Source organism: Erpetoichthys calabaricus, chromosome 7, assembly GCF_900747795.2.
Source record: "Erpetoichthys calabaricus chromosome 7, fErpCal1.3, whole genome shotgun sequence".
Classification (NCBI taxonomy): Eukaryota; Metazoa; Chordata; class Cladistia; order Polypteriformes; family Polypteridae; genus Erpetoichthys; species Erpetoichthys calabaricus.
The window spans coordinates 23,596,766-23,616,642 of NC_041400.2; the positions used below are offsets into that span (position 1 = coordinate 23,596,766).

The following is a 19,877-nucleotide window of genomic DNA, read 5'->3' on the forward strand; positions in this document are numbered from 1 at the left end:
AATGCTATGAATGAAGTTTTAACTTTAAATATTATTTTGCACTTAATTATGGTGTATTCTGTTTCACAGCTGATGGTCAGACTTTGAGCTCTGTTGCTAAGGTTTGTCCAAGGACTTTTATGTCTTGCCTAGATGGAAGTAAATGTATTCCATATGACCATTTTTGTGATGGGGATAAAGACTGCAAAGATGGATCAGATGAGAAAAACTGCAGGGAAGGCTGTAACCAACCCGGTACAGTAGATTTTATTTTTAACTTGATTGCTGAAGATAGTGTTGAAGACATGATGGTAGATTTATGTTGTGACAAGCACCAATAAAGGATGCAACACTGGACCTTTCAGAGAAGCCCAATGGTATTTTAGTTCACTTGCAGCCTTGTTTCCACTCACTCCTCCAGTTAGGACCCCAGGTGAACACTACCTTCAGTGTCCCTGTGATGTGATCATACTGGCTCTCCTCCTGATCAGTCTCCATCTCTGGGTCTTCTAAACTCTTTCAAAACTCCTACAGTAGACCCTGCTCTGTGCCCTAGCTCTCCAGAAGAACTCCAGTTGATTGTTCATGAATACAAGTGCCCACCCTCTGGTGCAGCTTCTTTATACCAGTCTTGCTGACACATGTCACTGTTCTCATTCCAATATACAAATAGAATGGTGCTGGATTGAAACATTGGACTTATTGTTCAGTTTAAACTTGGAGCAGGTAGTGAAAGGATTAAACCAGGGGTGGGCAAGCTACGGCCTGTGGAATAGGTGCAAGCAGCCCGTAAAAAAGAACTAATATTCTGGCCCTTGTCAAGTGTTCTTAAGAAGACGATACTACAGTTGGTTGGAGCAAATGTAATAAGTTTCCATATTGTTATCCAAAAACTAATTAAATCCTGTTTTTACCATAAATAGGGGCAGCCTGTAGTGCTGCAGTGTATGCTTTAAGCTGCTTGCATGTGTCTTTATAGATATACTGTATCTATAGATAGTATATCTGAGATGAGGATGTGAATGGCTGTCTTCTTTCAGCAGGTGGTTTAGTTTTTTAGTTTTGGTTTAGGCTTTGGTGCCCCCGAAGGCAGAACTCCTGGTCTGCACACAAATGTGTATAGAGTGCCATTTACAAATATGAAGGAAGGTAGCTAGAATAGATTGTCTAATAAAAGATTATTCCTGTACTTCAACCTGTGTGTTTGAGGTGGAGTATAATCGCAGCAGCATCCCACCCATGCCTGTGGGTATTTTGTATGTGTTTTTAAAATGCCTCATCACTCAGAGGAAGACCGTTTAGGTTTTCCAGGTGAGCTAATTTCAATTTTGGTACAGCTTCTTTCAAACATATTTTTCTGTAGCAAAATCATCCTACTCAAAAATGGTGTACTTCATAGACTTGGGTGTGCTGAATCTATTTCTGAAACTGGAAATTCTGTACCAGAAAAATCGGATTCAGTGAAAAATGCCATTTTGAACGTTTTTTTTTAAATAAGTCATTTTTTATGACATTTTTCATGCTTAGAATATTATATGAAGTATACTTTAAACTAAAAAAAAGTGTTCCTCATTCTTTGTGTTAGTTGAGGAGGAAACAACCCAAAAACCATTTGCTTTTTTTCCCCCTCAATCTGTACCTTTTTCTGTCATCTTATTCCTTCAAAATATCCAGGAATCGTGTTAAGAAGGGAGTCCTTTTATTGTCCTAAAGAACACATTTGTTTGAAATGTTTTAACAGAAATGTACAAGGCAGGGTTGATCCATTCATCGTCTTGACCAGGTAACATGTAAAAGGGTTCAAATTCTTCAGGGACAAGTTTCCTTGCATTAATGAAGCAAAAATAAAGTAAGGTGTTTTTCTTTAGACTCTCATCTGGAAGCTTTTCAAGGTTGCAAACTTCAAATCCAAACTGAGAAATAAAAAAACCACACACACACAGTTGGGAGGCATTTGAAAGTATATTCCACTTTTTTCTGGGAAAACAAAGGTGGAGTACTTTGAGAAGAGCTTCTTTTCATACCTAGCACTTGGGTGCAACATGTCTTTAAAAATCTTCTTTCTATCCTACATTTGGATTCCACCCCACCCTACCCACAGAATATGGGAGCCATCTGAGCAGCTTGGGAGATTTGACCAGGTCGTTACTCAGATGTTTACTCTCCTCAAGTTTCCACTTTATGCTAGTAGACTTGTTTTGGTCATTCCACCATGAAACCCCTTCAGAAGGATTATTAAAAGAACAAAATACCAAGTGACTACTTTTGTAATTAAGTAGCTGTGCTGTATAACCCATCAAAGATGAGTTGAAATTTAATTAACATTGAACTTCGCATTAATGTTTGCAGTGCACCATGCAATACATATGTCTCCGTTTATATGCCATTTGGGATGAGATTCATAAAAGGAGCACTAATGTTTGTGATGCTTTTAATTGATTTTGATAAGTTTTATAATATCATTTCTTAGAGAAACTATTTTTGAAATTTTGTCATTAACACATGCCTGTGACACTACTAGATTATCTGGCCTGTTATACCAGTCAGTAACAAATCAGCCTGCCACCAGAAAATTGCACACCCCTGGATTTAACTCCATTGTGGAATTCTGTTTACTGATGCTGTTTTGATTTGTATCTGTGCAAATGGGCGCCTAGTCCCTCACAAGAGGGATCCACCAGATACTCCGTGATAAATGTGTTGGTCTCATTTCTCAGCTTGTAGTCTAGTATGATGTTTCAGGGTCTACAGGAGTGTCAGACCCTGGCTTTTAAGCTATAGAGTTAAGTGTAGTGAAATTTCTATTAAATGGGCACTAGATGGCACAATTACCACCATCTAAAATGAGTGTCTTCACCTCTAAATGAAATGTTGCAATATTTAGTGCAGTCATCAGGACCTTTTCTGTATTGTCTTTCTATAATGTCAGTTTTCTAGTGTTGTGTAGGTTTCCATCAAAATGGCATAACGAAGTCGTATGTAAATTGCTGGAAGAAATTGCAAAACTCAAGTGAACTTGTTCATTCCCATTCACCTTGCATCCCGGTTCTTCCCCATTCATGTTTCTGCCTCTTTGGGACTCTTAATGTGCCGCCTATGGGAGAAAGATTGGGAGTGATGATGAATAGTGATTGAGCAGTTGTTAGTGCAGGACTTGGACCTTTCTAAAAAGGTAAAAATTTGAAATTGAGTTCAAATTTGAATTTCTCACTGGTGCCAAGCTGCTGACATTGACAGAGGTTTTTGTAGAAAGTAAAATGTAGTAAAAGCATTCAATTATCATACGAGTAGTTTCAAGCAATTCTATAATGTGTTATGAAATTTTCTATGCAAGCCTCATTCTTCGAAGGTTACACTTTGCCAGGGGCACATGCTCCACGAAAAAATAGGCTGTTTTAGCATGTGATATAATGGTAGTCCAAAGCACTAACATCTCAAAACAGAGGACAAAACGCTCAACGTTAAAGCGTGTAGTTAGTGCTGATTTAATACCTTGGAGCAAATGGCTGTGATGACACCATATGAGATATATATATATAATATATATATATATATATATATATATATATATATATATATGATACAGTATATATAGAAAAACAGAACCCCCTTAAACACACACAACTGCTGTAAGTGTGAAGGAGCCTCAGTAGTGTTCCTTGCCCCACTTTATGCTAAATAAATCATTGACTCATTTCTGGGTTTATCAAGCTTCCTCTTAAAGTAATCTCTTTGAACTCTACATAAAAATGTACAGGGACTAAAATCGATGTTTAGTGCCGGTGTTTTGTGAACTAACATTTTATTCTCTTTATTCGATAACATTAAGTAGCTGGCAAAGCTCTACCAGAATATTTGAATCCAGCGTATTTTGTTGAACCTAAATTCCAGTAGGCCTGGAGTTTGTGTTTTCATGATGTTGCCTGAAATTCATGGTACAGGTAAGAAGGCTTTGCAGGGTTTGTCAGCCAATCCAAAGAGGTTTATTGCCTAGATTTGTTTTCCATGTGCCTTGTGCACTTTCAGTCTGTTGTATGTTTTGATAGTCTGTTTTTAAAACTCTAATCTTTATTTACTTGGATGGGGTAGAAACTATAGTAGTACACAAACTATTTTTGGATAAAGAGCAATAAGTTTTGTTCCTTGTGCAGAGAACTTCCAGTGTCTAGATGGAAAGAAATGTATAGACCCTGCAATGGTCTGTGATGGAAATGCCCAGTGTTCTGATGGTTCAGATGAGGCCAACTGCAATAAAGGGATACAGGCCTGTGACTTTACCTGTGATAATGAGAAGTGCTTTCCTCTTAATGTCAGATGTGATGGGGTGCAAAACTGCCTTGACCTAACCGATGAGACAGACTGCGGTAAGTGTATGCCTAGGTACTAATTACACTGTGTTGTTGTAGGGTGATTGGAACTCTCCAAGTTTGTCTTGGCCTACTAATACCCATGGTAAGGCGCACACACTCACTCATAATTAATGCTTATCACTCTTCCGCTGTACACATAGACTCAATAGTCTTCATATGAGCAACACATGAGTGTTCTCAGATGTAACTTGGACCTAAAGGCTACCTTGGTCACTAAGAATAACCTGCACAAATAAAGGCTCATCCTAATGGTGTCCCTGGATGTAACCTAGTCCTAAACATGAACACCTTCATCCCCAAGAATAACTTGGACACATGGAGGCTGATACATCATATGCCAACCAATGATGTGTAACTCCTTCTGTGTGGTCCTGTTGGGAACATCTCCCCTCAACCTGCTTACCCCATGGAGAAGTTAAAGTAGCAATCTCCCCACACCAGGTGCCCTGTATTTACTTTTACTTAATCATTTAAAATGTTCAGGCAGAGTAGAGAAACTTAAAAGCAAAGTGGTGTTTATTAATAATAGAACAATAACGAGAGCAAAATATAGTGTATTATAGTAAAACCCTAATAACTCACTCGTTACCTTTCTTTACAGAAAGTTGAGGCAAATTTGTATTGGAGAAGGAGTTGTCTTGTTGGACAACATTTAGATTTGGCAGTTGGGCAGATGTGTGGATGTCATCTTCAGTGTCCAGATGGATGCAGTCTCTCTGATAAAATTTGCGAGTCTCTCTCCATCTCTTTCAAAACTGCTGTCCTTTATGTCAAAAGGTGAATGTGGGGTTCCATGACCTCGTGATGTTACACACAGATACTGTAATTTGATGGCAATTCTGCCGATGGATAGCTCTGCCTAAAACTTTGATTGTGAAAGTATGTGCAAAATACTTTATCTTGTCAATGGTCATTTCTCTTGCATCTTTTTCCTCCAAGGGAACTAGAGATACTTCTGACTAAAATATACATGATTGGCTTTCTGGTAGCTAGCATAAGGAAAATAACTGTCCCACCTTCTGAGTGCTGTTGTGTGTGCAGAGTTCATTTACAATTCATCAGAACATCTGCGCATACATTTGTAAATATGGGAGATAGCAGCTTAATTTTAATACAGTGCCTACAGTTTCCAAAATGTATGGAAGGAAGGTCGCTACCCTTTCCATTTTTTGCCAAAAGAGCATTTGACCTTGGGGGTCAGTTATAAAATGATGACATTGGCAGTCTTAAGGAGATATTTGTGGATGGTAAGAGCGTCCTATCAAAAGTACAAAAATGTAACTACTGTTTTGCACAGTATAGTACAGTAACACTATTGTCTCTCACACTACCTAGCTGAGTTACCTAATTATTTCAGTGCAAGAAAATGGCCATTGAGGACACTTCATTCTGACAACATGTGTTGGATAGTTTAAAAAGTCAATCCATGCGGCTAACATTTACACACAACACATGCATGCAACATGGAAGTGATTCCATGGGTCGTAGTATTTTAGGGACAATATTTTAAAGACTAACACCAGCATTGCCTACCAGTCCATCAGTGATCACCCACTGCTAAACGCAACAAAGACAAAGAAGAGGTGGTCAGTTTTGATCTGTGAGTCACAGAAATGACTCTCCAGGCAGCAATGTGCTGCAATTTACTCTCTGCTTGATGGGAGCTCTTTTACTAGAGCATCTTCAGACTTCAAGAGCAATATAAACTGATCAGTTAGTCTTTGTGGTTTTATGTTCATATGTTTGAATTGGGTGAGGGAGAGCTTTTTTTTTTGTAATCCTAGCATATGTTCTTCAGCATTTATGCTGTCATAATTTGTAAAAAAAAAAAAAAAAAAAAAAATTATTTTGCTAAAAATTTCTCAATTTGTATTTTGCCTGCCACTTCATTGCAGAAAATAGCATTCCTATCCTTCCTGCTCGTGCCTGTCCAAGAACGTCCGTGTCTTGTCTGGATGGCGACGATTGCATTTTCTTAACCCACTTGTGTGATGGAGATCTTGACTGTAAAGATGGATCTGATGAAGAAAACTGCCGGATGGACTGTAGAAAACCAGGTAACTGCTCGTCACCATGAGCAGGATTATGGTGTTGACGTTTCTTAGATAACATGGTAGACCGCATGCTAACTGATTTACTGACCAGAGAGCATTATCGTGAACTCTTGAATACCAAAAAGCTAAGTTTTTTAAAACAATTGATGAAAATGCAAGCATGTGGCCCAGTGTTTGAGCTGCAACAAGTGCATTATTAAAATGTCACGCTTGTCTAACTTTCTGCAAAATGGTTATGTTATAAAAGCTAATGTAAAGTATCAGAATCTGTGCTGTTAGAACCTACATTTCACAGACAAGGACTTTCAGCTTAAGGGGTTTTTCACTTACTGCTCTTACTGGGACCACTTCACCTGCAAGCCTGACGGCTGCTTTCTTTGCTACCCAGGGTACTTCCCGTGTGGGAATGGAAGCAAGTGCCTGAGATCTGGGCAAGTCTGTGATGGCACTCCACAGTGTGAGGACCAGTCTGATGAAGCCAACTGTCGACGGCCAACAGAATGTGCTTTTCTCTGTCACAATGGAAGGTGCTTGCCTTCTCATATGCAATGCGATGGTAAAGAAGACTGCGCTGATGGGTCAGATGAAGAGAACTGCAGTAAGTGTTGTGCATTGCTTGGAAATTCCTTGTGGAGATGGAGGGAGGAGAGTAAATTTGGTGTCTTGAGTGGATTACGCTTTTGTTAACTCAGACTGTTTCCTGTTTTCACAGTGGTGTATTAAATGTCTGGAAATTTTGAGGGTGTTTTAGTCTTAATAAACTGGGCTTAGTGCATCTGTAGGTTAAATATGGAGTTAGATTGGTTTAAGATGATGGTAAATTCATCTGCGTTGCTTGAATGTAAATGTTGACCCTGTAGAGATCGATTTAAATACTTCATTCATTCCCCTCAGGGAAATTCAGGCATCCAGTAGCTTAAACACAGTAAAAATGTTTGTTATTATAAAAGCAAGGAGAAAAAAAGTTAGTTATAAAAAGCTACAAATGGTTCCGTTGTTAGTGTTGGAAGGTAGACTGGTAACCAGGTCATGAATCACTTGTATTGATAGCAGTGTTCTAAATGGCAGAAGAAACAAATGATGTTTACTTTTTTTAGATGAAAAGTGGTGCCTCTTGCCAAGAGTACATCCAAATGGAGCTCACTTGTGATTGCCATTGTTCTGTGTGACATTTGTGAAAGCATATGTTGCCTTCAATGTCTGGATTCGAAGGGTGCAAATGTTGTTCCATATTGACTGATAGGGTGTTAGCCTCTGCTCATTCCTGACTATTCCTTAGCTGTGTATATATAATCTTTGGTCTGAGAACTTGAGGGTTGGTTTTACCTCTTGGTGCAAGTCTCGTCACAGCTAGTACTTGGACTTCCTAATGTACATATTTGGCTATAGTGCCAAGAATTTCATGGCATGACTATTTACTAGGGAACACTCTCTACTTACCCTCTTGGAGTTTCTGCACAGCAGCTATGCAGTTTCAGTATTGTTCAGCTTTACTTGTGGAAGTGGTGTTAGAGCCTGTGGTGCTACACTAATATCAAAAGGAGCAGTATTCAAATAGAACTGGTCACGGCATGCAAGATGGGCTGCTCTATTTAGTTCCTAATCCCAGGGTGCAAATTACCTTGGTAGTGTGCTGTGTTCATTGACAAAATGGTGGGATCATAGTGGTGGGCTGTCAAGTTAGTCGGTTAGAAGGTGCTTGTCCTTGAGGTAAATGTTAACCCTAAGTTCCTTTAACTGTTCCTATAAACAGTATCATTTTTTATGTAATATTTTGCTGTAGCCCTTTAAATGTATCATTTTCAGTGCATGGAGATTCACAATTTTATAATTCTCCAGTATCTGCACATTAAGAGATTTTTTTTTCCCCCAATCACCATTTGCTGAACTTAGTGACCCTGTGTTCGGATTCAGCGGGTTAGAAAATGGATGGATGGATTATTCCACTCTTTCTCCATTCGTGTCTTAATGTGAGCAGACAGATCAATACAGTGTGGGCTAAAGTAACTTCAACATGCTCCTCATGGAGCTAACATGGTCAGTAGACATATTTGCACAGTCAGGTTCAGCTGACACATCAAAGGTTACTTATGGTCTGAAGAGATCATGCTAGTGACGTCACTGACCAATTGCTCAGTTTAGATTTTCTTTTTGACATTCTCATTTCTGTCTAAGTTTGTGTGTTTTTTTACTTGGGTAATAAATGTGTACACCAATTTGTGATAAGGTTAGCACTTGGTTAGTTCAGTACATATTCTATGCATGGTGTCACTGAAATGGAGATGTCACCCACAACAAAGACTTTTTACAAAAGTAGTCAGTATGTATTTTGCTGTTTTAAATTTAAAAGCTGATATTTAACAAATGACCTTTTTCAGGTGAGCTGAGCCCCCTGATTTCCCCAGTATTTCACACCAACCCTAATACTACATTTTCATTACTAGCCCATGACTGAAGTCCACTCTCATGCCTTTTCTTTTTCAGTTCCATCAGATAAAAGTGACCTTTTCCAAAAGGTCCAGACTCCCACCTGCCTGAATGAGTCTGTGCTTTGCCCAGGTGAAGGAATCTGCATTGCAAGGCAGAAACTTTGTGATGGTGTGGAGGATTGTTCAGATGCCTCTGATGAAAAAAACTGTTTGCAGCAATGCAATGCAGGTGAGCTGATGATGCTGTTTCAATAATATCAGACAAACTTGTAGGAGATGGCCCATATCTAGGCATCCACTTCAATGTCTTTCAGGTTATTTTCGATGTCCTGAAGGAAAATGCATTAAAACACAGCTTGTGTGTGATGGAATTCCACAATGTTTTGGTGGCTCAGATGAGCAAGATTGCCCAGGGAAGCAATGCGCCTTCTCCTGTGACAAAAACACCAAGTGCCTTCCTGAAACTGTCCGCTGTGATGGAAGAAAAGACTGTAAGGATGGGTCTGATGAAGTCAACTGCAGTGAGTATTCTGGTGGTAATCTCCTGAATGTGCAGGTTTAAACCTGGGCACTCCAACCTTTTTTCCCCTGAGAGCTAGTTTTACAAAATGAAAATGGCCGAGAGCTACTCATATTTTCTAATGTTTCTTCTCATAGCTTATTTAGTTTGGGTTGAAATAAGCTTGTTTTGCCCTTCCTACATCACTATTGACGGCTCAAATTTTAACTTTAGCCAACTCTACAGAAGCAAGAAAAATAAATACCCAAGGATGATTAACAGGAACAAGAACGTCCTTTATCAAAATGACAGGCCCAGATTCTAATCGAGTCTGAACAAAGGTTTTGAATGTTGATTTAGATTGTCAATATACTAACTTTCCAAGGGTGTTTCTGGAAATATGCCAGATGTTGCCAAGACTGATGGGGTCAATGCTTCTAGGGTCATTATTGTACTCTGTACCCATGGCAATGACTTTTTTTTTTCTTCTATGTGCTAATCAACATGCAGCAACTATCTGGTACCATGTTTAGATAGTTTCTTCTTTCTTCCTTACTTGAAAGATCTCAGGACATGTTTTGACCATTAGTAGATATTGTCAAACTTCCAAGGCAAAAGTGTCAAACACCCTAAAGTTCTCTTGCAAACAATTGAATGTACTTTTGTCAGGTCTTCCCCTTAATCGTTTCAAAGTTTAGATGCTAGATGGTGTGCCTCCATCGTTTTTAGGGACTGTGTTACATTGTAGGTTGTGAACATGTGACATTCAACACAAGGATAGCAATTATGAGAGACACTGGCTTCAAGAATAACTCAATATTCAGATACGAAACTCCCGTTTAGCAATACATGTTAAGATCAATTTTATTTCAATGACCAGAAGTTCTTGGGTTGAATGGTGTAGCTTTGTATAGTGTTGCAAAAAGCATGGAATGCTCCAATTATGCCAGCTACATGTTAATTATGTGGGTAAATGTCCTCCTTTTGGGGCTTATCTTCATAATTAATTAGATTCCTGCCCAATCTGCTCCACTACTGCAGAAATAGTATCAAATTCTCAAACCACCCTAAAGGTTGGGGTACTTAAACCATTGCCCATGAGACAGAGCAGCTTAGAATGGCACTGTAAAGAATTTTGGTAAAGTTCATTAGATCAGTAAAGTCACCAGTGAGTAAAAGCCAGTCCCTCTTCCATTAGTGAAGGTCAAAGATCACTGGGCTCAATTTTCTTTTTATGCATCTGACATCTCTATCTCTCCCTTCATCCATTACAAGAGCCTGCAATCATTGCTTGCTGTATTCAAAGAAAAGGTTCATGTGTCTTGAGTACAGGTGATGTCCTTAGCCATCACGCTGTTTTCTCTCAGGTTTTAATCCTAGACATTAATGTCTAAATATGTCTGCTGGGAGGAGGTGAAATGGCAGTGACCTTAAAGATCACATACACCTTGATGCATTGTGGCATTCTTATTTTAAAACACCTAAGTGTTTGTAATGATACAAATAATAATGATGAACGATAATGTGAACTTTAAACTGCACGTTTGTGTGTGCCACGCTCGTCACTTTCAGATTCACCAGAATCGCTTTTGGTTTCACTGTCCGTTTCAGTTTCATTGCCCGAAGACAGACACTTCATCACTGCAAATGAGAGGCATTTCTTATGAGATGCCATTATGAGACTAGGACAAGATGCGTCTGCACCGTTGCCCTAGTAACACTTGGCATTAATGTTATTGCCACTTTTACAGCACAAGTAATCCTCGGGTCTTACGCGAGACGCGTCTGTACCAATACTTGAGTGACACTCGGGGCTAACGCCATAGAGATTAATGAAATGGTGATGGCCACCTGCAGGAAATGGTTTCGGTTAATCACATGATGTGATTGACGTTATGACCCTGACAAAATAATCCATAATGTTTTTATGTACTGTCCTAGTACATTCATTGTTTTGCATACGAGGTGAGACACAAAAATAACTGGGCTGGGCTTGGGGCTTTCCTGGAAAACCGTGTGGAGGTCGGCTGGACGTGAATCATAGAACTATATCTCCTCCTACACGTCCTTTTTTTTTTTTTTTTATATAAGTTGATTTTTGTCATCATTCCATATATACGTCCTCTGAAACAGCTGACCAGCTAGGTACAGTATATCCTGTGAAATAGGCCAGTCAGTATTTGCACAACAGTTGCCACTATGATGTCGGGTGAAAAAAATCGAGCAGCAAATCAACATCAAATTTCTCGCGAAGTTGAACAAAATGGCCATAGAACCTTATCAAATCATTGTGTATGATGAGTGTATGGTGATAACAGTTTGTTTCACATGCAAGTTTGCACAAACATTTCAAGGAAGGACAAGAAAATGTGGAAGATGTTCAACGCCCAGGTCAACAGGGAGATTGGGTGCTTCACCAAGATAATGCTCCCGTGCACAATGCTTTTTCTGTTTGATGCACAATGCGGTTTTTGACTGTCCTCGATCATCCTCCCTATTTGCCCGATTTAGCTCCCTGTGATTTTTACTTGTTTCTGCAAATCACGTGACTTGAAGGGAACACATTTTTCTTCAATGGGTAAAGTGAAGACAAACAGCAAGCCTATTGAAGAGCCTCAAGCAAGAATACTTCCAGCAGTGTTTCAATCCATGGAAGATACGTATGGAGCGGTGTAGAGATCGGGAGGGGGAGTATATAGAAGATGACCATGTTTAGAATGCTGGAATTCATCTTTGAATATTTTTTTTTACCTATCAGGTTATTTTTGACTCGCCTCGTAGAATCCTAAGTACTATGGTGGTTGTATGAATAAAAGCCCTTAAAGAATCTGACGTAAAACCTGCACTTTAGTCTGACTGTATTGAGGTGATGGGCTGCTCTTGTTTTGCTTTTTTCAGACCAAAAAGTTGAAGGCAGGCCCAATGGTGTTCCTGCCCGTATTTGTCCCCGGACATTTGTGACTTGTAGTGATGGAAGCGATTGTATCCCCAATAGCCACCGGTGTGATGGGGATAAAGACTGCAAGGATGGCTCAGATGAAGCAAATTGTCCTCAAGGTTGTAACAATCCAGGTAAGCAGCCTTTTTCAAATCATCAATTGTGTAGTTTGGTCTGTGATGCTAGTTCAGCATGATATAGTGTAAACCATTGATTTAAACATTCTACAGTAGCAAACCTTGGTAATCCAAACTTTTCACTGGTTTTGGCTAAGTCACAATAGCCACTGATGCTGTCAAACTTTAAAATTCAAAATGTCTGCAGCTTTGAAGTTATTTAAAAACCTCAAAGCACAAAAGGACACATTTGCTTAGACAACCAGGGTCAAACAGTGAGCTGTGTTAGGAACAGTTATTCTTCCTTTCAGAAAGCTTCCGTTGTCAGGATGGGCAAAAATGTATTGAGCTGGGAATGGTCTGCGATGGTGAAGCGCAGTGTTTTGACCGCTCGGATGAGGTCAACTGCCAGAAAGCGGTGGAGAGCTGTGGTCTAATGTGTGATAACAGCAAATGCCTTCCTCTTCATATGAAGTGTGATGGAGTGCTAAACTGCCTGGACCAAAGCGATGAGAGCAATTGTCGTGAGCACTTTAATTTTTTTTTTTCTTCTGTGTACAGTGCTCCGTCTAAGTTGTCAGTGATATAACGGAGTCTGTCAGTGCAGGTGGATGAAGGTTTGTCTTGTCATACGTTTTCCTCCTCAGAAATGGAAAACAGACCTCCAGTCAGTCCTGCGCGCAACTGCCCAAGGACATTTGTATCTTGTCGAGATGGCAGGGATTGCATTTCCCACAGCCACTTGTGTGATGGAGATTTGGATTGTGATGATGAGTCAGATGAAGAATACTGCCGAGCAGACTGTAGCAGACCAGGTAAACCATCTGTGTCAGGTGTTCAAGAATTTAGTGGGCTTTTTTTATCCAAAGTTTTATTGTGGTCTCGGTTTGCTTCTTATTGCTTGCTTGTTTCCTCTCAAAAACCCCTTAAGCTGTCATGCATGGCTGCCACCTCAATATCTAAAATTGTTTTTGGTGTTAATTTGTTGGATTATAAATGCTAAATTATAGTTATTGGAATGTAAATCATGTCATTGAACTCTGGAGGAAAATTGGAGGGGGGGGTGGGTGGTGCTTATAAAATGCTGGCTTTTTATCCTAAACAGGTCATTTCCAGTGTCTGGATAAAAAGAAGTGTCTAAAGCTAAAGCAGGTCTGTGATGGAGTTCCTCAGTGCGAAGACCAGTCTGACGAGGTCCGATGTGAGAAGCCAGTGGAGGACTGCGGCTTCGTCTGTGGAAATGGACAATGCCTACCCCTGCGTAAACAGTGTGATGGCAAGGAGGACTGTGGAGATGGGTCAGATGAGGCAGACTGTGGTGAGTTGAGTGATTTATGATCCAGTCTGCCATTTAGGATTTTTTTTTTCTGCACTTCTCTGCATACTTGCTTGGTGATTTATTTTACAAATATTACAGCTGATTTTGGTAGCATGAAAGAGCAGGTGTCCATGATTGTGCGGTTCTTTAGTCCCAAAGGTTCTAGCAACCAGCAGCCCATCACCACTAACCTGCCAGAATTTGTCTCGTCCCTGTCTGGATCAGAAAGGCTGTTTTACTCCAGAACAGAGTTGTAATGGTGTGAGTGATTGCCAAGATGGCTCTGATGAAGCCAACTGTCAAGTGCTGCTGTGTATGCCAGGTTAGAGAACGTCTGTTATCCTTTTGTTTGTGGGCCAGCCTCTATAGTGGGTAGTACCATATCTGCTGTAATCTTCCCAGGATTTTTCCAGTGTTTGGATGGGAAATGCATTGAAGAGCAACTGGTGTGTGATGGAACCCCACACTGTCCCAGTGGCTCAGATGAGCAAAACTGCACTGTGAGGCCTTGTGCTTTCTCCTGTGATGAAAACACCAAATGCTTCCCTGAAAGTGTACGCTGTGATGGCAAAGTGGATTGTGGGGATGGAGCTGATGAAGCCAGCTGTAATGAAGAAAATGTTGGTGTGTCAGGTGAGAAATGGCTTATGTGAATAGCAACAATACTTTAAAGAACCTCATCTTTTCTTACTGTGTCCACAAGTAGCATTTTATTTTATGTAATCCCGTCATTCTACATTTCTTGTCACTTATTGTCCTTTTGGTTTCTGCTACTGCTTTTGCCCCATCTCCTAATGATAACCCAGGGTAAAATTTAAACCTACAACTCTGCCCATCCTCTCTATTCTGAAAACTAATTCTGGAAGAAAGAAAAATGTGCGACTATAGATCATTCACCATTATTTTCACTACTACCTCACTCTCTCTCCTTTTTATTTGTACTCTCATGTCCCCCTTTGTATGCAGTTTTCAGGCGACTACTGTGACCTGTCCAAAGCCTTTAGTGATCTGTTCGGTGGTTTAACTAATTAAAATTTCTCATTTTATGAGAAACTGGAGCATCTACTACCAGCTCTTTTCCTATGGCAATTTCTCCCAACATCTACAATTTATCTACTTCATTTGATACTGAACGTTTTTGTCTTGCCTTTGATCTAAAACTTTCACCCTCTACTGTCCTCCTCTAAGTTCATATTGAGCCCAGGTTGTCTTGATCCATTCTGAGCAGATTTCTGCTAGCTAATCCAAAAGTTCTCATCTCTACTGGGTCTAAAGTTAATACTTGCACAATGTGTTCAATTTAAATGAATGTCGCAATTTCCATTTCAACTACGTGGTTGTGGTCCTACATATGTAAATTGTTTTTGAAAAATACATGGCATCCAAAATATGACTAATAAGACACTAACTGAAAGTGAAAAATAGTTTTGTGGCACTATGCGGATTGTGGTTTTTTTTTTTTTATCTAATTTCATTTGCCTGCTATTTGTGTTACCCACAAATATGCTTGCATTTGCTGCTTCAGTCCAGAAGGCTGTTTATGAGAACTCATTGGTGTTGTCTGTCTATAGATGACTACTAAATATAAGTTAACTTTTAGTAGGAAAACTTAAGGAATGAATGCTGGAACTTTTTGTGTTCTCAAATCCCCAGGCAGCTTCTCCTTTATTTCAGCTGATCCCATCTTCAAGTGTCTTTGTTCATAAATTTCTACCTTAAACTCCACTCTTTTTCCTACCCTCTTTCCCCTTTCAAGAAACTTGCTATATAGACAATGTCAACTTCTTGTCTCCTTGCTTTGTAGAACACAATGATGGTTTCATTAAAATATTTTGGATAAAGGCCAGAGAGTTGGATCTGTTCTGGTGCAGTAATCACCTGGATGGTGCTTTTCAGAAATAAAGAAAACCAATTGTTTTGAAAATATCTAATAGGGCAGCATGAGAATGTTAATAAGCCATAGAATTGAATGGATTCCATGAGCAGGAAAGGGTTAGCTTCTAATTTAAACAATTGGTGTGAAAATGGTGGGCCTTGAGGAACCGAGTCTGAGACTGTTAGTTGGTCACTTTATGTCTCAGTATTGTTTGTCTGACAGCTAGGAAACACATTTTGAAATTCAGAACCTTTAAATGTTTGTCAATTAAAAAATGAAGGTAAAAAGTCTGTTCAATTAGTTTCACTTTTTGGTAAATAATTGAAATGTCTGGAATGAAAACCACTGCTGCCCACCAGGATCAGTCTGACATCCCTGTTATACAGTACCAGTCAAAAGTTTTGACACATGCAGAAATTTTCAGGTTTTTTGATGTTGGTACCTTTTTAATCAAGATACTGTTACGGTGATTTTAAAAATACAGAGAAGACATTAGTGGTATGTGCGCCTCTTAGCATTCACAATACGTTCTGCGAAATGGGACCTTATGCAATTTGGATGTTGTGCGAATACCATGTTATGCACAGTACTTGGTTATTTGTAATGTAATGAACCTGTTTTGATCAAATACAGAGAGAACGCTCAAGCGATTATTTGCTGCTGCCTATGAATTGAAGTATGCTGTTGTACATTAAACTTTTTATTTATAAAGTTCATATTAAATTATTGATAGACCATACAGTATTAAAAGCATCCCGTAGTCGTCTTTTCTGTGTTGCGGATGACACTCGTGTTTGTCATGCATTTAAGGAAGGAGCCCACGGAGGACTGAGTTTTGTTTCTCAAATGACAGACTCCTGTCCTTCTCTTATTTAGTCGTCCAGCTGGGCCTTCTAATATTTTTATCCTGGTTAGATCCACATTGCCCTCTTTCAAGACAAATACTTTTGTATGCAATCTTAAGTTTCTTGGCAGTCTGTCGCACAGAATAACCTTCATTCTGCAAGAAAACAATAGATTCGTGTTTCTTGAGAAAGCTGATTCATTTTCACCATTGATGCCAGAGTTTAACTTTAGGAATGCCAGGACATTGCAGCCCAAGTGACGTGAATAACCGGTTGAGGTGGTGCTAATGCAATTCAACGTCTCTCTAGTAACCAATTAGCATTTTGAAATAGATAGATACTTTATTCATCCATCCATCCATCCATTTTCCAACCCGCTGAATCCGAACACGGTCACGGGGGGGTCTGCTGGAGCCAATCCCAGCCAACACAGGGCACAAGGCAGGAACGAATCCCGGGCAGGGTGCCAACCCACCGCAGGACACACACAAACACACCCACACACCAAGCATACACTAGGGCCAATGTAGAATCGCCAATCCACCTAACCAGCATGTCTTTGGACTGTGGGAGGAAACCGGAGCGCCCGGAGGAAATCCACGCAGGGAGGACCCGGGAAGCGAACCCAGGTCCCCAGATCTCCCAACTGCGAGGCAGCAGCGCTACCCACTGCGCCACCGTGCCGCATACTTTATTAATCCCCAAGGGGAAATTCACATACTCCAGCAGCAGCATACTGAAAAACAATATTAATTAAAGAGCAATAAAAACACAGTGCAAGTCTGTCGCTGAAGCTGCTCCTGTCTGAAGATGACACTGTTTAGTGGATGCAGTGGATTCTCCATGATTGATAGGAGCCTGCTCAGCGCCCGTCGCTCAGCCACAGATGTCAAACTGTCCAGCTCTGTGCCTACAATAGAGCCTGCCTTCCTCACCAGTTTGTCCAGGCGTGAGGCGTTCCTCTTTAAGCTGCCACCCCAGCACACCACCGCGTAGAAGAGGGTGCTCGCCACAACCTTCTGATAGAACATCTGCAGCATCTTATTGCAGATTTTGAAGGCCGCAAGCCTTCTAAGGAAGTATAGTCGGCTCTGTCCTCTCTTGCACAGAGAATCAGTATTGGCAGTCCAGTCCAATTTATCATCCAGCTGCACTCCCAAGTATTTATAGGTCTGCACACAGTCACCTCTGATCATGGGGTCAGTGAGGGGCCTGGGCCTCCTAAAATCCACCACCAGCTCCTTGGTTTTGCTGGTGTTTAGTTGTAGGTGGTTTGAGTCGCATCATTTAAGTTATTTATTAGGTTCCTATACTCCTCCTCCTGCCCACTCCTGATGCAGCCCGCGATAGCAGTGTCGTCAGCGAACATTTGCACGTGGCAGGACTCCAAGTTGTATTGGAAGTCCGATGTATATAGGCTGAACTAATGACTAAGCATAAGCAAAGGGAGTTGACCATTAGGACACTTAAGAGAATGTCTGCTGAAAATGGGGCTCTGCAATCGTATGCGAGTTGTAAATTAAGCATTTCAAACAGTAATGGCCATTAGAATCACTAATGTCTTGGCTGTATTTTTAAATCAATTTAATGATATCCTGATAAATCTCTCTTCACGGGGTTAGCAGAAGTTAGTGGAACTTGGATTGTTTGACTTCCCTACAAGCAAGGTACTGGAGCTGTTGGAATCTAATGGTTTCTTTTTTTTTTTCCTTCAGTCCTAAAAATTCCAACTGCTGTTCCCACTCGTGTTTGTCCCTGGACATTTGTGACTTGCAAAGATGGGAGCGATTGTATTCCCAATAGCCACCTGTGTGATGGGGACAAAGACTGCAAGGATGGCTCAGATGAGGCAAATTGTGTTCAGGGTTGTAATAAACCAGGTGAGCTGTTTTTTAAAAATCTTGTGTGGCTTGATTTTGTTTATGGTGAAATTGTTCAGGAAAACCCATTACAAATCCCTGGCATGTATTATCAAGTTTTTAAAAAAAGTTCTGCTAACGTTTTGACTAACAATGGCTTTGTGCTCTTAGCCACAGAAGGCAAATAAGTGGGCTTTTACATGCCAACCCGAGGTATCAACTTGAATCCTAAAGTTTTGCTTCTTACAGAAAACTTCCGTTGTCTGGATGGACTAAAGTGTGTTGAGCCCAGAATGGTCTGCGATGGCAAAGCGCAATGTTTTGACAGCTCAGATGAGTCCAAATGCCAGAAAGCTATGGAGAGCTGCGATTTCCTCTGTGACAATGACAAATGCTTTACTCTTCATGTGAAGTGTGACGGAGTGCTAAACTGCCTGGACCAAACCGATGAGAGCGACTGTAGTAAGCCTTTGATTTTTCTTTTCTTTTTAAAAACCTCTTGATGTTACAACTGCTCTTGACACTACAGATGAAGAAGCTGCTTGATTAGTTTTGTTTATCATGCATTTCCTCTTTAAAAGTGGAAAGAAGACCTGAAGGCCTTCCTGTACGCACCTGCCCAAGGACATTTGTGTCTTGTCGAGACGGCAGTGATTGCATTTCCATTAGACACTTGTGTGATGGGGATTTGGATTGTGCCGATGAGTCAGATGAGGAATACTGCCGAGCAGACTGTAGCAGACCAGGTAAACCATCTGTGTCAGGTGTTCAAGAATTTAGTGGGCTTTTTTTATCCAAAGTTAGTGTGGTCGGAAGTTACTTTTTCCCCACTTCAGACTGCTGCTTATGTATGTGTGCACTTTGGGTTTTTGAGAGCAAATAATACAAGCAATAAGTATGTGTAACAGATGCCTTAATTGACATTTCTGATCGGTTTGCAGGATTCAAATGTATGGTAACTAAAATCTGTCCAGGTCCTCTGAGGAATTGGGGAGGTGGGGGCTCATGAAATGCTGGCTTTTAAATCCTAAACAGGTCACTTCCAGTGTTTGGATAAAAAGAAGTGTTTGAAGCTAAAGCAGGTCTGTGATGGAGTTCCTCAGTGTGATGACCAGTCTGATGAGGCAAAATGCAAGAAGCCAGTGGAAGATTGCGGTTTCTTCTGTGGCAATGGACGGTGCCTTCCTGCACATGTGCAGTGTGATGGCAAGCAGGACTGTGCAGATGGAGCCGATGAGAGCAACTGTGGTGAGTTATCTGGTGGTCTGGTCAGCCATGCTGCCACCACTGTCAGTGTCATGTTTTAGCTTAGCCAGAGAACTGCAGCCAAATTAGTGACAAGGCAAAGAACACTAATTGTGTTTATTTAGTTCCCAAGGTTATAAGCATGGCAACCAGCAGCCCACCACCACTGACCTGTCCAAGTCCATCTAGTCCCTGCCTTGATCAGAAAGGGTGTGTTACTCCAGAGCAGACTTGCAATGGTTTGAATGATTGCCAGGATGGCTCTGATGAAGCAAACTGCCCAGTGCAGCCTTGTAAAAAACCAGGTTAGACAAGCCTCTGTTACACAACTTGGTACACCACACAACTG

General features: G+C 40.5%; 1 protein-coding gene across 2 annotated transcripts in view; it reads left to right on the forward strand.

Annotated features, from left to right (window-relative positions):
• Positions 1 to 19,877, forward strand: part of LOC114654425 (low-density lipoprotein receptor-related protein 2-like) — a 104,719-nt gene that overhangs the window by 29,050 nt on the left and 55,792 nt on the right. For both annotated transcript variants that reach the window (XM_051930169.1, XM_028804985.2), the window contains 17 exons: positions 70 to 234; positions 4,131 to 4,343; positions 6,245 to 6,406; positions 6,792 to 7,001; positions 8,888 to 9,061; positions 9,147 to 9,353; positions 12,230 to 12,403; positions 12,697 to 12,909; positions 13,033 to 13,200; positions 13,491 to 13,703; positions 13,855 to 14,025; positions 14,106 to 14,336; positions 18,140 to 18,304; positions 18,533 to 18,745; positions 18,865 to 19,029; positions 19,319 to 19,531; positions 19,654 to 19,833. In XM_051930169.1, coding sequence (XP_051786129.1) covers positions 70 to 234; positions 4,131 to 4,343; positions 6,245 to 6,406; positions 6,792 to 7,001; positions 8,888 to 9,061; positions 9,147 to 9,353; positions 12,230 to 12,403; positions 12,697 to 12,909; positions 13,033 to 13,200; positions 13,491 to 13,703; positions 13,855 to 14,025; positions 14,106 to 14,336; positions 18,140 to 18,304; positions 18,533 to 18,745; positions 18,865 to 19,029; positions 19,319 to 19,531; positions 19,654 to 19,833 — 3,237 coding nt within the window. The remainder of the gene's footprint in view (positions 1 to 69; positions 235 to 4,130; positions 4,344 to 6,244; positions 6,407 to 6,791; positions 7,002 to 8,887; positions 9,062 to 9,146; positions 9,354 to 12,229; positions 12,404 to 12,696; positions 12,910 to 13,032; positions 13,201 to 13,490; positions 13,704 to 13,854; positions 14,026 to 14,105; positions 14,337 to 18,139; positions 18,305 to 18,532; positions 18,746 to 18,864; positions 19,030 to 19,318; positions 19,532 to 19,653; positions 19,834 to 19,877) is intronic.